Source organism: Mesoplodon bidens (assembly GCF_964165515.1).
Source record: "Mesoplodon bidens genome assembly, contig: HAP1_SCAFFOLD_118, whole genome shotgun sequence".
In the NCBI taxonomy this organism is placed as follows: domain Eukaryota; kingdom Metazoa; phylum Chordata; class Mammalia; order Artiodactyla; family Ziphiidae; genus Mesoplodon; species Mesoplodon bidens.
In genome coordinates this window covers 1,130,317-1,144,547 of record NW_027671260.1, presented here as the reverse complement: position 1 = coordinate 1,144,547, position 14,231 = coordinate 1,130,317, and the positions used below count along the sequence as shown (strand labels likewise).

Below are 14,231 nucleotides of genomic sequence, written 5' to 3'. Positions count from 1 at the left end.
CTCGAACCCATGTGCCCTGTATTAGCAGGCAGATTCTCAACCACTGCGCCACTAGGGAAGCCCTATACATGTTTTTTATTATTTATTTATTTATTTATTTATTTATTTATTTATTTTTAATTTTTTTTTTTTTTGCGTTACGCGGGCCTCTCACTGTTGTGGCCTCTCCCGTTGCGGAGCACAGGCTCCGGACGCACAGGCTCAGAGGCCATGGCTCACGGGCCCAGCTGCTCCGCAGCATGTGGGATCCTCCAAGACCGGGGCACGAACCCGTGTCCCCTGCATTGGCAGGCAGACTCTCAACCACTGTGCCACCAGGGAAGCCCATATATACATGTTTTTTAAAACATAAAAATTTCAGTGACTTCAGCTGGTTCCAAGATGTTGATGATAATTCACATGATATTTGAATTCTGATCCATCTCAGTGCCATGTCAAAGATAGCCTCTTTTCTTTTTTTTCCTTTTTTTTTTTTTCTTTGGCTCTGTTGGGTCTTCATTGCTGCATGCGGGCTTCCTCTAGTTGTGGCGAGCGGAGGCTACTCTTCCTCACAGTGCGCAGGCTTCTCATTGTGGTGGCTTCTCCTGTTGTGGAGCATGGGCTCTAGGTGTGCAGGCTTCAGTAGTTGAAGCACGTGGGCTCAGTAGTTGCGGCACTAGGGCCCTAGTTGTGGCTCGCTGGCTCTAGAGTGCAGGCTCAGTAGTTGTGGTGCACTGGCTTAGTTGCTCCGAGGCATGTGGGATCTTCCTGGACCAGGGCTCGAACCCGTGTCCCCTGCATTGGCAGGCGTATTCTTAACTGCTGAGTCACCAGGAAAGTCCCCAAAGTCTCTTTTCAACTGAAAGGTCACTGAAGTGTGAAGTTGTTAGACTGTGGATAAAAACAAAAATCATCTAGGTCTGACCGTAGAGGGTCTCCGGTCTGGCTCTGCTTTCCATCAACATCTCCATCATCATTCCATCACTGAATCCCTACTAAGTGCCAGGCACTGGGCTATCCTTTTACACACATGGCCTCTTTTCATCCTCAGAACCACCTTGCGAGGCAGGTGTCAGTATTGTCCCGCTTTACAAATGAGGAAACTGAGACTCAGAGAAGTTAAGGTCACACAATAGTAAGTGTGTGACAACTCTGAGCCTTTGCATGTAACCAGTGTACAAACCTCCATTGCTGCTGGTGGGGCAGAGTAGGGGTGGGGGAATTGCACTGTCTGCTGACACTTGGCACATGTAGTAAAAGAAAGTCCTTGAAACCAGCATTCTATCCTCTGAAAGGAAGACGAGACCCTACCTGGGGGTAAGAGAACTAAAAATAAGCAGGATAGTTTATATTTGTAAACTTTGAGGCCTGTGGATGTCCCACAAATATTGATGCTTTCAGATAATGAGAAATACATTTGATTAAGTTCGCTGTCATGTATACAGGGGAAAAGACATTTCCTCTTCCCAAAGAACCATGCTCTGCTGCCTTCAGTTATTAATCTTCAATTGCAGAGGACCATGTTAGCACGCAACACATTCAAGTCTAATTAAGCTAAAATGGAAACTTCCAAGAAATGTCTCTTCTGCAGGAAAACCACAGGAAACGCCACTAATCTAAAACTTAAACTTGGATCATGCACATATTTGTTTTTTAGCTCTCACCCCAGACGTCCCCAAGGCTGGGGTCTTCTCTCTGCTCAGACGTCCCCCCTCGGGGCAACTACCTGACCACTCTGGCTAAAGCCACCCTCAGTCATGTTATTCCCCTGCTAGTTTTCCCCTGCTGTGTTTCCTTCCTTGTACTTATCATTCTCTGACATGTTCTTGTTCCTTTCTTTAGTTATGCTTGCTGTTGGTTTGTCTTTCACTAACATATATGTTCCTGGAAAACCAGGACTGTGTTCATTTTGTTAAGAAGCAATTCTTCATGGGTATGTTGTGTTTGTACCCATCTTCAGAGCAAAGGCATTGAAATATTTTGTCCTGCACTCACTTTCTGAGGATGCTTGTATGGCAAACAGCCTGGGAGGATAGAGGTAATGTTTCTAATAAAGATAACGGCTCCTTCTGGGGCAAAAGTTGGGCAGGTTTGCTAGCAGCCCCTTTCAAAGATTGCAGTTTCCTGAGTTTGGAGTTCCTTACCTGGGACACAGACCCACTGTGCACACAGCATCCACACTGGCTGCTCTGCACCACCCCAAGGGACTTTCAGGGCAACAGGAACCAATGTGCATATGCAGCTCTGCTGCCTGTTATGTCGGCTGTGCTGTGAGTAATCAAGTTCTTTGTTTCTGGCCCAGGAGTCTCTTGTCTTCTGCCAGGAACTATAAGCTGGGCAGGCTAACTTACTAACTTTCAAACAGGGTCAAATGTCAGACCCTTTGCAGTTCCTGCCAGTTCTGTGCATTACCCCTTCTCCAGGGTAGGGGGCGGCAGGGGGGGGCAGAACCTGACACATAGTAGGTGCTTGGGAAACACTTGCTGAGTGAATGAAAATACAAAGGGCACCTCTAAGCAAGTCAGTACAGCCAGCTGGCTAGGAAGCTTTGATAGTAACTACCTTTCATTTTTCCTGTCAGTATCTAGCTTAGATGACTCCTTGGAAAACCTAAATTCTATCTCTTTAGCTTTTGGATTGGACAATATTTCTCCACCTTCATTTTGCCCTGTGCATCACTTCCTTGCGTGAAAACACTGTCAAAGTAATTTGAATGTGTGGAGCTCTGTGAATTCGTTCTTACTCAGCGCCATGGAGCACCAGCCACAGGAAAGAGCAAAAGGGCTTCAGTCATCTGCGTTCCCCCGACCACTTTGGATGGCTCAGAATTGGGCTATAGGAGCAAACTTTCTTTTGAGGTTTACAGTGGCCTCAAAGTTCCTTAAAGAAGGGGAGTTCAGGTAAGGGGCGGGTGTGTGTGTGTGTGTCTCTGACCATTGGGTGGGTGTTGTCCATAAATCATGGGAAACAGGGGTTCCTCTCTTAATCCCAGCTATACTCACAGGACATCCAGGAGCTAGTGCCCAGGAGAGGCTTAAAGCTCCCGTGCCGCCTCCCTTGGGGGGCGAGGTAGGGGCTGCACTTAGGAAGGAACGGCTGGTGTTGGGGCACCTTTTCTGGGGTGCTCCTGGCGACCCGAGCCTGGATCAGAGAGTTCGGACTCGGCTGGCGCCGGGTCCCCTGCCTACCCCAACGCCCTTGACCTCGCAGGGCTGGCCTCCTCCGGCCCAGGTTTCCGCCCGCCGCCTCCTCGCGCGCCGCTCTCACCTGGCCAGAGGAAGAAGCCCACGCCTCGTCCTCCGCCGAGAGCCCTGACCTCCGCTCTGCCGCCCTCCCGCGGAGTCTCCAGGCGAAGGCCCGCAGCCCGCGCGCCCGCCCGGCCTTTTTACAAACGTCGCCACGGCAACGCCATTCTGACGGCCGAGCTGGGGAGGGGCGTGGCGTGCGCGGTGCCCGAGGATGAGGGGGAGGTGCGCTGGCAGCACCCGGCCAATTACAGCCCGCTGCAGCGCTGCGAGCCCTCCCCGACCTGCCCCCTAGAGGTCCCCAGCCCCGTTTCAAGGATGGGGAAACAGGCTCAGTGTTCACAGAAGTAGCTCCAAGTCTTACAGCGGGGAAGGAGCAGACTCGAGAATCCTCCCTACTGACCTTAGCTCTAGGCTCGGTGCGTTGAGGAGGGGGTGGTCAGGCGTGGGAGGGTAATGGAGCTGAACCACGAGAAGCTTGGAGGTTAGTACCCCCCGTCCCACCCGAATCTCTAGTTCTCTCTGTTGTGGAGGAGAAAACAGAGTAAGCTGGGGGGACCATCACTTCTGGGGGTGGGGGTGGAGATGGGAGATGGGTGGGGTGGAAGGAACACTTCTGAAAGAATGGAAGATTCTCCCACGTGCTAGGGAAAGGGTATTTACAAGCCCACAGCCTTACTGTTCCTGTCCTTCCCTGTCAAAACTCGCGTTTATTCATTCATGTGTTCTTTACTTCTACAAACATCACCTGAGTCCCTATAAGGTCAGACGGTGGCCCCAGTGTTGACCTGGATCAGATCCTTAAGAAACCCCCCCGCACTCCCCATGGGCACGGGGCTGGGGGGATGGAGCGTGTGGAGAAGACATGCAAATGCCAACTATCTCCCCTCACCCCATGTCACCTTTTTCAAATCAGCCCCTTCTGTCTGGGAGCAGAACAGCCCCGCTGACTACCTACAGAATGCCTCATTTCCCTGGCAGGAAATGACGGACAAGGTGCCCCAAGACAAACTCAAAATATTCATCTGAGAAAGATGAAAGATGGCAGACTCCACTCTAGTCAATTAGAAGAAGATATAAGAGAGAAAAATCATGGAAATCGATATGGGATGGAATATATGGTAAAGATGCTCCCACATGCCTAGAGGCTCTTGGAAATGCACATTCCCTGGCACAGACCTCAGAGATTCTGATTAAGCAGCTCTGGAGCATGGTCCAGGAATGAATTTATTGCATTCTTGCAAATTCCTTGTGCATTTGTTAAAAGCTTGGCAAAACCTCAGGACTTATTCAACCCTGCAGTTGAATCGCAGAGCCCTCCCAGAACTTTTCCCTAGAAATCTCTTCCAGGCCCTCAGTCAGCCTGGAAGGTTCTGCCTGGGTTAGTTCCATTCGACCAGAAAGACCTTAGGAATGTATGAGGAGTGACCACAGAGGCCGGGACCCTGAGTGGTAACTTCAGAGGAACAGAGAGGGTCAGGCTCAACTCTCCAGGCACATTTCTGCCTCAGGGCCTTTGCAGTTACTGTTTCTTCTCCCTACCAGGCACTTCCCCCAGGGATCTCCTTCAGCTCCTTTAGATTTTTACTCAAGTATCACCCTATTTAAAAGGGTCTTGGAATTCCCTGGCGATCCAGTGTTTAGGACTCAGTGCTTTCACTGCCCGGTTCGATCCCTGGTCGATCCTGCAAGCCCCATGATGCCACCCAAAAAAACAAAACAAAACAAAAAACACCCCCCCCAAAAACATGAATAACAAAACAAACACCTCACTCTATTGCTCTTCCCTTCATCTTACCACTCCTCTAACATGCTATTTATTTAGTTTCCTTCTCTTATTTGTTGTCAGTCTCCCCACTCCCAACTCCCCCCTGCCCCCAACTTAAGCTCCATGAGGGCAGGGATTTTTTTCTCTTTTGTTCACTGCTGTATCACCAGTACCTAGAACAGTGCCTGAATGAACGAATGAGTGAATGAACAGGGGCAGCCCTTGCCACCCGCCCACAGCCTTGCCTCCTACTCTTGAGCTGCTGAGCTGAACTGTCCTTACCCCAGGACCTAGGCTTCTGTAGCCTTGGCCCTCCCCAGCCCCATGCCCATCTCCATGCTTGTCTTCAGTGTCATCAACATGAGCACAGAACGCAACCCTGCTCATTGCCAGCCAGACCCTACGGAGCCCATCCAGGCCAGCCTGGAGCCGGAGCCGCCCATGGCCCCCTGATAGGCTTGGGAGAGCATATGTTGCCATTAGTCCATCTCTCGATGAGGAAATACTAAACGGAGAACAAAGCTGACATTCAGGCTCACTGGAGCAGAAATTGCCAAATCTTGATTGGATCCTGCCACTCCCCACAGGATGCCACAGTCATCTCAAAGGGTGTGTGAAAGTCTAAAAACCCAGTTCCATGTCATCCACTTAAATTCAAAAACAGAAACTAAAATACCCCAATAACTCATGGCTTTATCATAGCTTGTCCTGGGCTGAGTGAGAGTTGTACTTTGCGATGATGGGGTGTTCAAAATACTGCACCTGGGGAATTCCCTGGCGGTCCACTTGTTCGGACTTGGTGCTTTCACTGCCATGGCCCGGGTTCAATCCCTGGTGGGGAAATTAAGATCCCGCAAGCCACAAGGCATGGCCAAAAAAAAAAAGAGGTTTCTAGTTTATATGGGCTCCTTGGTGATGCCTGTAATCAATCAATCTTCTTGAGCTCTGGGTGGCTACCAAGGCTGTACTGTGTCTCCATCAACATCAGGATGCTGGTGTCTGAAAGGCCTGGGTCCAGGTCCCAGCTTTGTCATTCCCAGCTGTCCTCCTAATACTGGAGCCAGTGATGTTAACTCCGGGCTTTCCACCCGCAGGGCTCTGTCCCAGTCCTTCCTGTGGATCATCTCATTTAATCCTCAGCATAACCTGGGGCAGTAGGTGTGTGTGAAACACCTGGACCTCGGAGCTCTGCAGAGAAGCGCCCAAAAGTGTCGTGACGGGTGTTATTTCTATCACGTCACTCCCACTGGAACAGGAAAATAGGGCTCAAGAGCCATGGAGGTGTGTGACCAAGGTGACACAGCCAGAACAGGATTTGAATCTAGATGACTGTGATGGGACGGTATTTTCCCCGGGGACCACACGTGACAGGTGTCACAGCCACGAGACACCCATGCTCACCACCTGCTTTCCCTCAGCCCTGAACAATCTGGGCTTCCGGCTGTCCTGAAGTTTGGGCAGTGCCTGCAGCAAGAGGGGGAGGGAGCTGAGGCCAGGAGGGGGTAGCTGGGGCTTGCCAGGGACCTCTCCTGCCACCCACTGGGCTTCTTTCCTGCAGGACCTCTGCCCCATAAAATCTCATTGGGCCGCAGTTACCTTCCCTGGGCTGTCCTTGACCGGGAGAGCCCATCCACTGTGCCCCCTCCCCAGATCTGCTTGTTGTCCCCTGCATTCCAACAAGAAATGAATGCTGGCCTCCCGCCTGGAAGAGGTAGGGAGCTTGCCCAGCCTTTAAGGGGTAAGAGAGAGCCAGGGCAAGAGCTGGAAAAGGAGAAAGGGAGAGTAAAAGAGAGAGAGAGAGCGCTCGAGGATCAGGAAGTAGCTAAGCTCTTGAGTAGGTGACAGATGGGAGAGCAAAGGGCCATTGGAGGCTCCACAGTCCATTCATAACCTGACGCTATGGGCTAAGGAAATGCAGGTTTTTATACACACACACACACACACACACACAGGTTCACAAAAATAAATTCAAAGCACAAAATCACAGCTGGTCACTGAGGCCTTCTGCGGCCGTGCTCACCCCCTTCCCCTGTCAGAAAATGAGAAGTCACCCAGGTGTTTTCTCAGATAGAGACAAGGCTGGTTGGGATGTTCATGTCTTGCAAATCAGAGCTCTGCCAGGGGGCTTCCCTGGTGGCACAGTCGTTGAGAATCTGCCTGCCAATGCAGGGGACGTGGGTTCGAGCCCTTGTCTGGGAGGATCCCACATGCTGCGGAGCAACTAGTCCCGTGAGCCACAGCTACTGAGCCTGCGCGTCTGGAGCTTGTGCTCTGCAACAAGAGAGGCCGCGATAGTGAGAGGCCTGTGCACCGTGATGAAGAGTCACCCCCGCTTTCCACAGCTGGAGAAAGCCCTCGCACAGAAACGAAGACCCAACACAGCCAAAAATAAATTAATTAATTAATTAAAAAACTTAAAACAAAACCAAAAAACCACTCTCTCTAAAAAAAACAAACAAAAAAACAGAAAAAAAGCTTTGCCAGGGAGGTCAGTCTGTATGTTCTGTTTGAAAGCTGCAGATGAAGGCTGCTGATCCCACCTCTGATCGGCCTGGTTTCGTTTGTTTGTTTGTTTTATTCTGTCTGTACCTCACTTCTCTCACCTGTAAAATGGAGGTAATAGCAACATTGACTGTAAAGACCACATGGGTTAATATGTGTGAAGTAGTAAACTGTGCCCGGTACCACAGACTCCTTCTGTGAATGTCCGCGTTGCTGTCTGTCTGTTTGCTTGTTTTTGTTGTTTTCTTGATGATGTGGGAGGACAGCACCATCTCAACCCGATCACAGCCATCCTGGGGAGAGCTTTGATTTGCATCGTCTCAGTCCCAACCCAGACAAAGTTGACCTCTGAACACTCGCATATCATCTTGCTTGTTGCCCAGGGACATTTCTGGGTGTGGGTGTCAGAGGCAGGCTGAGCTCCCCTGATCGCTGCTAGAGGGATTCTGAGAATCCAGCTGGTCTCTGTGGCGTGGCACGTGCAAGAGAACTCCATATATTCAACTTGCAGGCATCCAGGCAAATCAACCTCCACTACTTTTTTTGGGGGGATTAACAATGAACCACTATGAATGAGGTTAACCAAACTAGCTAATATTTACTGAGGCTTGTTAGGTACCAGCCACTATGCCATGCACTGTTTTATTTAATTCTTGGCCCAACCCATTTCACAGAAGCGGGCTCAGAAAAGTCAAGTAACTTGCCCAGTTACAAATCTTGTAAGTGATAGGTCCAAGATTCGAACCCTAGCTGTTGGACTCCAGCATATTTTCTTTTTTGTAAAGTTTTGTTTTCAAAACATAATATACATCTCGAAAAGAGCACAACTGATAAGTGTACACTTGAAGAATTTTCACAAAGTGTATGCACCCACCCTAACCAGAACCCAGAACAAGAAGCAGAACATCACCACCCACCCCCTCCCCTCCGAGAAGACTCCCTGTGCTCATTCTTGTTACCCCCTCCCGCTTGTCTGACTTCCAATCATAGATTAATTCTGCTTGGTTTTGAGCTTCATGGAAATGGAATCTTACAGATTCCATTTGCTGCCTGGTTTCTTTCACTCAAGTATGTGAGGTTCGACCACGTTGTCTGATGTAGCTGTGGTTCATTCATTCTCACTGCTACATTGCATTACACTCTGTTATCTATTCCTGCAGAACAAATTACGGCAAACTTAACGGATCCAAAAAACACACACTTATGTCACAATTTCTGTGGGTCACGAATCTGGGCTCTGCTTAGCTGGGTTCTCTGCTCAGGGTCTCTCCCAGGCTGCAATGAGGGAGGTGGCCAGGGCTGGGGTCTCATCTGAGGCTCAGCTGGGGAAGGATCCTCTTTCCAGTTCATGTGGTGGTTGGCAGGATACAGTTCCCTGAGGGTTGTTAGTTAGTCTGAGGGCCTCACCGCCTTGCTGGCTGTTAGCCAGAGATCCTGCACTGTTTCTTGCCATGTGGGCCTCTCCATAAGGTGGCTTGCTTCATCAAAGCCAGTGAGAGTCCATAGAGAGGGTCTCCAGGCAAGATGGAAGTTACAATCTTCTGTAACATAATCACAGAAATGACATGCCCATCACCTTTGCAGCATCTACTGATTAGAAATAAGGTACAGTCCTGCCTACTCTCAAGGGGAGGGGACACAGAGGTGTGAACACCAGGGATAATTGGGGGCCGTTGTGTATGCCTTTTGGTCTGCACATGTGCACATATCTCTTGGGTATATATCTAGGAGTAGAATTTCTGGGTCACACATACGTCCGGCTTTATGAGATACTGCCAAACATTTTTCCAAAGTGCAGGTACCCTCTACACTCCCTCAGCAGGCTATGAGCTTCCCAGTTAGAGCACATGCTTTCAATACACTCCTCCCCTCTCTCTTTACAGAAGGGGTGTTTGAGCTGGGGCTCTTTGGGACGACAGGTCCTAATTCTAGCCCCATGTCAGAATCACTGAATTCCCGGGCCGCTTCGCCAGACATTCTGATCATTTGAGGGCTCAAGTACAAACTGGAAGGTCCACTCCATGAGGCGAGGATCCCTGTATCCTTGGTGTCCGGAGCAGTACCCGGCAGCAGTACCTGGCAGGTACCAGGTAGCTGGCACTCAATAAATGTTTTTTTGATTAAGTGAATGAGTTTAGGAAATATTGTTCAAGAGATGGGCCCCAGGGAGGGTATAAACTGCTTAAACGGGAAGGAAACTTTGTTGTGTCTGAGGCTGTGTGCATTTTTCTGGGAAGAGGGCTCAGAGCCTCAACCAGGTATGTCCCCAACAAAGGTTAAAGGCCGCTATGATTGGCTACTGTCCGACTTAGGTATTTTATCACATGAAGAAAGAACTGGTCCCAGGGTTGGAGGCATGGAAATTGTGGACAAAGGTCCCATGGTCCTTAGAAGTAAAAAGCGAGACAGTGCTTGCCTGGGGTGGCTCATAAACTGAGACCTTGCTTGTTTTGACCTTTGACCCATGGTAGTTCTTTTGGTACATCTAGCCACTGCCTGGCCTCCTGGGACCCTCCCTGTGTCTGTCTGTTGAACAGAAAATTCCAGAAGGCCTCGGTGCCCTGAGTTTCCATCAGGGGCAAGCCAACATGAGCCTTAGCTTTTGAAAAACCCCTTTCAATGAATAGAAAGCCTCCCAGTTTATCTGGTTTGAGATGACCTCATCCTTTGTCACCTTCTCTCTTGTTTTCTGGAGGTTGCTCAGCGTCTTCCTGTTGTCTGCATTCTTTTCTCATGTGAACAGTGCACCTATTTTGGGCATTTTGTTGTTGTTGTTTTGGGTCATTCCTGTCACACATTTTTTATATTCCTTTCCAGTCAGATCAACCTCATGCCTCTCTAGACATTTCTTCTCAGGTTTCCTCTGAATCATTTCGTTTGGTCTAAATATGTCCAGTGTTTCCTCCTTCCTCACTGCACTCCACATAGACCCTCTCTTTTCTGCGGAACAACTGTTCTTTTCTTTCGAATCCCTGACCCAAATCCTCATCTTTCACCATGTTTTCTGACTTCTAAGAACTGATTGTTTTTTGAAAATTAAGCCTCAAATATCATCCCTTCTAATCTGCGTCTGAATTTGGATCACGGTCAAGAAGCAGGGGAGACAGGAACGTGGCTGCGTAATTAGGATCCTCAGCAGAAGGGCTGAGTGTTCATCGGGGGGATCAGAGGGGCCTGGGGATGGAGCAAGAGGTATCTTCTTCTGCCTCGGGTAGGGCTTAGGGTGGGGTTGTCAGGAAAGCGCTAAGAAAAAAGGAACCATTTGACTTGAGTTTTAAGGGAACAGTAGGATTTCCGGAGGCAGAGCAGGGAGAGAAGAGGATTGTCCAAGGAAGGAGCAGTGGGAATGGAGGCTAGAAGATGAGTCATCAGAGAAGTTAGGGAAAAGAGTACAGAAGGAGAGGGGTGGCCAGGTGCTGAGACCGCAGACTGAAGGTCCATGGTCAGCCCTCAGATATGTTTGTCTGGTTTTCCCAGTGTGTTAAGACTTTTAATTAGTTGCTGAAGGGAGAGGCCTCTTTCTGTGGAGTGACAGAGAAACCTATTCAAATTGTCTTCAGCATGAATGCAAATTCACTGGTTACCAAAAATGAAAAGTCTAGAGGGAACCTCTGGGTTCAGGCTCAGATGATTTCATGAGGCCTTGGCCTCTCTCCAGCTCTCAGGGATTCTTTGAACCATGTGGATCCAACCTTAGACAGAATCTCTCTATAATGGTCACAAAAAGGCGGCCGAAGCTCCAGCCCTTACATCTTCTCAGCTTTGAATTCCATAGGGAAGGATAAGAGTCTTTTTCCTAAGCTTCCCTCGATGGCCTCACTGTTTCTCATTTTCTCTGGGTGGGTCACAAGCCCATTCCTCAGCCAATTATTGTGGCCCAGGAGACTGCTCTGATTGGCTGAGCTTGAGCCACATGCCCAGCCCTGCAGCCAGAGGTGGAATCAACACCATCTCTGAGAAACTGGACTGAGACTAGGAGAAAGGTGTTGTCCCCAAAGGGGGATCATAACCCCATAATATTTTAGAAGAGAGGTCAATTGCTATTAGGTGACAAAAACCAGATGTCTACCACAGTAGCCAACATGTACAGCTCATTGACATCTGGATTTATGCCTTTTTTTGGGAAAATGGGAATATCTGGCAATACCTGGACTCTCTTCTTGTATATAGATCAACAATCTGCTGGGGCTGAGAAGAGGCTCCCTCTTTAGATACAGCCTATGTTCTGCCTGCCCAATGCACTGCTCATATTTCCTCTCTGGCTCCTGGAAGCACTTGAATTTTTATTGCCAGCATAATTTGATTCTGTAAAGAAATCTGTTTTTCCCACCAGAATGGAAGAGCCAAATGTACAGGGGTCAAATAGCTCTCCTGTGCTCCCACAAACTCCTGAGGACAAATGCCTGGCCATTTTTGATAGTCTCATTCCTTGCTCATTTTAAAAGCCTTCTTTAAAAAAAATATTGAATACATAGTGATTTTAGAATCTGTTATCTGATAATTCCAACATCTGAAGTCTTTGGGTGGGAGTGGCAGAGGGGTGGTGTCTCAATGTCTTGTTTGTTGTGTCTGCTTACTCTGGCTCATACTGACTTATTGCTTGGATGTTTAGTAATTTGACTGTGATCTCATTCTTGATTGAACTTAATCTGTGGGAATCCTGAGGGGTCTGATTCCTGGCTGCTTTGCTCTCGGAAGTCTTTTTTGTTTGTTTCAGCTGGATGCCAGGGATGCTAATAACCTCTGAACACTGACATTTATTTCCTCAACTTGGGAGTTTTCCCACTGAATACATGGAGTATAAACTTGAGCCCCAGACCCACGTGGTTACAAACCTTCAGGGTGATCATCATCATCATCAGTATTGTGGCCATTATTAGTTTTCCCCTCCAGAGCCACATTGAAAACTACAGGTTTTCATAGGCTCCCCTTTCTGAAAGTCCAGAAAAAAAAAGTTTTTAAGCCCTCCTCTTGCCAGGGTGTGGAGCATCTTTGAGGGTGCCAGCTTAATATAGGCATCTTAGACTTGGTTAGCTCATTTTTCAAGGCCCAAGGCTTAATCTCCCTTTTCCTGCACTTACTAAAGGCAAATGGCTTCCTCATTTGCTTATGCTTTGGCTGTAGCTCACTCTGTTTGTGTGTGTGTCTGTATGTTCCTTTGAGATTGCCTACATAAAAATTGTTTTTTATTCTGGGATTTTGGAAACACACACAAAACTAGAAAAGCCTGCGATTAACTCCATGTATTCATCATCCAGCTTCAACATTTTCCCAGTGTTCTCTCATTCTTTTTTCTTCCTTTTTGAGTTTTTTTCTAGGTTAATTTAAAGCAAGTTGTGTCATTTCACCCATAAAGACATCCTAACTGAAAGGACTTTTTGTTCCTTTACATTATCCCCGCCTTGACATGATCACAGCTAAAAATACTTATAATCATTCCTGAATATCATCTAATATTCAGTCCATGCTCACATTTCCTTGATTCTCTCAGAGATATCTTTTTTACTGTTGGTTTGTTAGAATCAGGATCCAGACAATGTCCACACATTACACTTGGTTGTTATGTCTCTGAAATGTCTTTAATTCTGTAACAGCAACACCCGCCCCTGACCTTTTTTATCCCCCAGCCACTGATTTGTTGGAGAAACTGGGTCTTTTGTCCTGGAGAACATTCACATCCTGGATTTGGCTGATCACTTCTTCTTGGTTTCAGTTAACTTGTTCCTCTTTTCCCCATGTTTCCTGTAAACAAATAGTTAGATCTAGAGGTCTGAGGAGATCAAAGTCTTTTTGTTGTCCAGACGCCTTCGTAGGCGGTACTGTGTGATCCATCCTGCATCACACAGTGAGCACATAATGTCTGGTCATCCTGTTTTTAACGATATTGAGATTGAATGGTAGGTCCAGTGCTAACAGACTGAGCCATCCATTACAAAGTTCCCAACGGCTTTTTTTCCCCCAATAATTCACATTTTTAATTTTTAATTATGGTAAAATATACATAACATTTACCATCTTAACCATTTAAAAATATACAGTTCGGGCTTCCCTGGTGGCGCAGTGTTTGAGAGTCCGCCTGCCGATGCAGGGGATGCGGGTTCGTGACCCGGTCCAGGAAGATGCCACATGCCGCGGAGCAGCTTGGCCCGTGAGCCATGGCCGCTGAGCCTGCGCGTCCGGAGCATGTGCTCCGCAACGGGAGAGGCCACAACAGTGAGAGGCCTGCGTACCGCAAAAACAAACAAACAAACAAACAAAACACACAAGTGGCACGGAAGAAGCCAGAATCTTAAGAATACCTGGGCCCAAGGAAATCTTGGAAGATAGTGAGTTAAAGAGAATAGTGAGGATAATGACGATGGTAGGAGAGCATGTATGCTTTGTGGTCCTATGTACTAAGGGTTTTGTATACAAGCTCCCATTGGGAAGGCTACGAGCTAGGTGCCATTTTTATTCTCATCTTAAAGAAGAGGGATCTGAGCTAATTAAGCAGAGGGAAGGTTAGGGGCTTTTCCTGGCTGAGACCACAAGACAAAGCGGTGGTCACGCCCCCTAGCCAGGACTTGATTGGCTGGAGATTTGATTGGCAGGAGAGCTGAGCGGCTTCTCCTGCCAGAAGCAGCTGGTGCCCTTCAGCCTTTCTTACACTTCAAGCCCTGAGAAAGGGCTTGCGTGCTTCCCAAGTGGCAACTTCTGTGCATTTAAAAATTTCCTCTTGAAAATCCCAGCCTTAGCCC

At 48.3% G+C, this 14,231-nt stretch overlaps 1 protein-coding gene across 1 annotated transcript in view; it reads right to left on the bottom strand.

The window, feature by feature from the left end:
- Positions 1-5,471: 5,471 nt before the first annotated feature.
- Positions 5,472-14,231, bottom strand: part of LOC308611653 (forkhead-associated domain-containing protein 1-like) — a gene marked incomplete at its 3' end in the record, with an annotated part of 28,715 nt that continues 19,955 nt past the window's right edge. The window contains exon 5 of the mRNA XM_081260356.1: positions 5,472-5,497. Coding sequence (XP_081116482.1) covers positions 5,472-5,497 — 26 coding nt within the window. The remainder of the gene's footprint in view (positions 5,498-14,231) is intronic.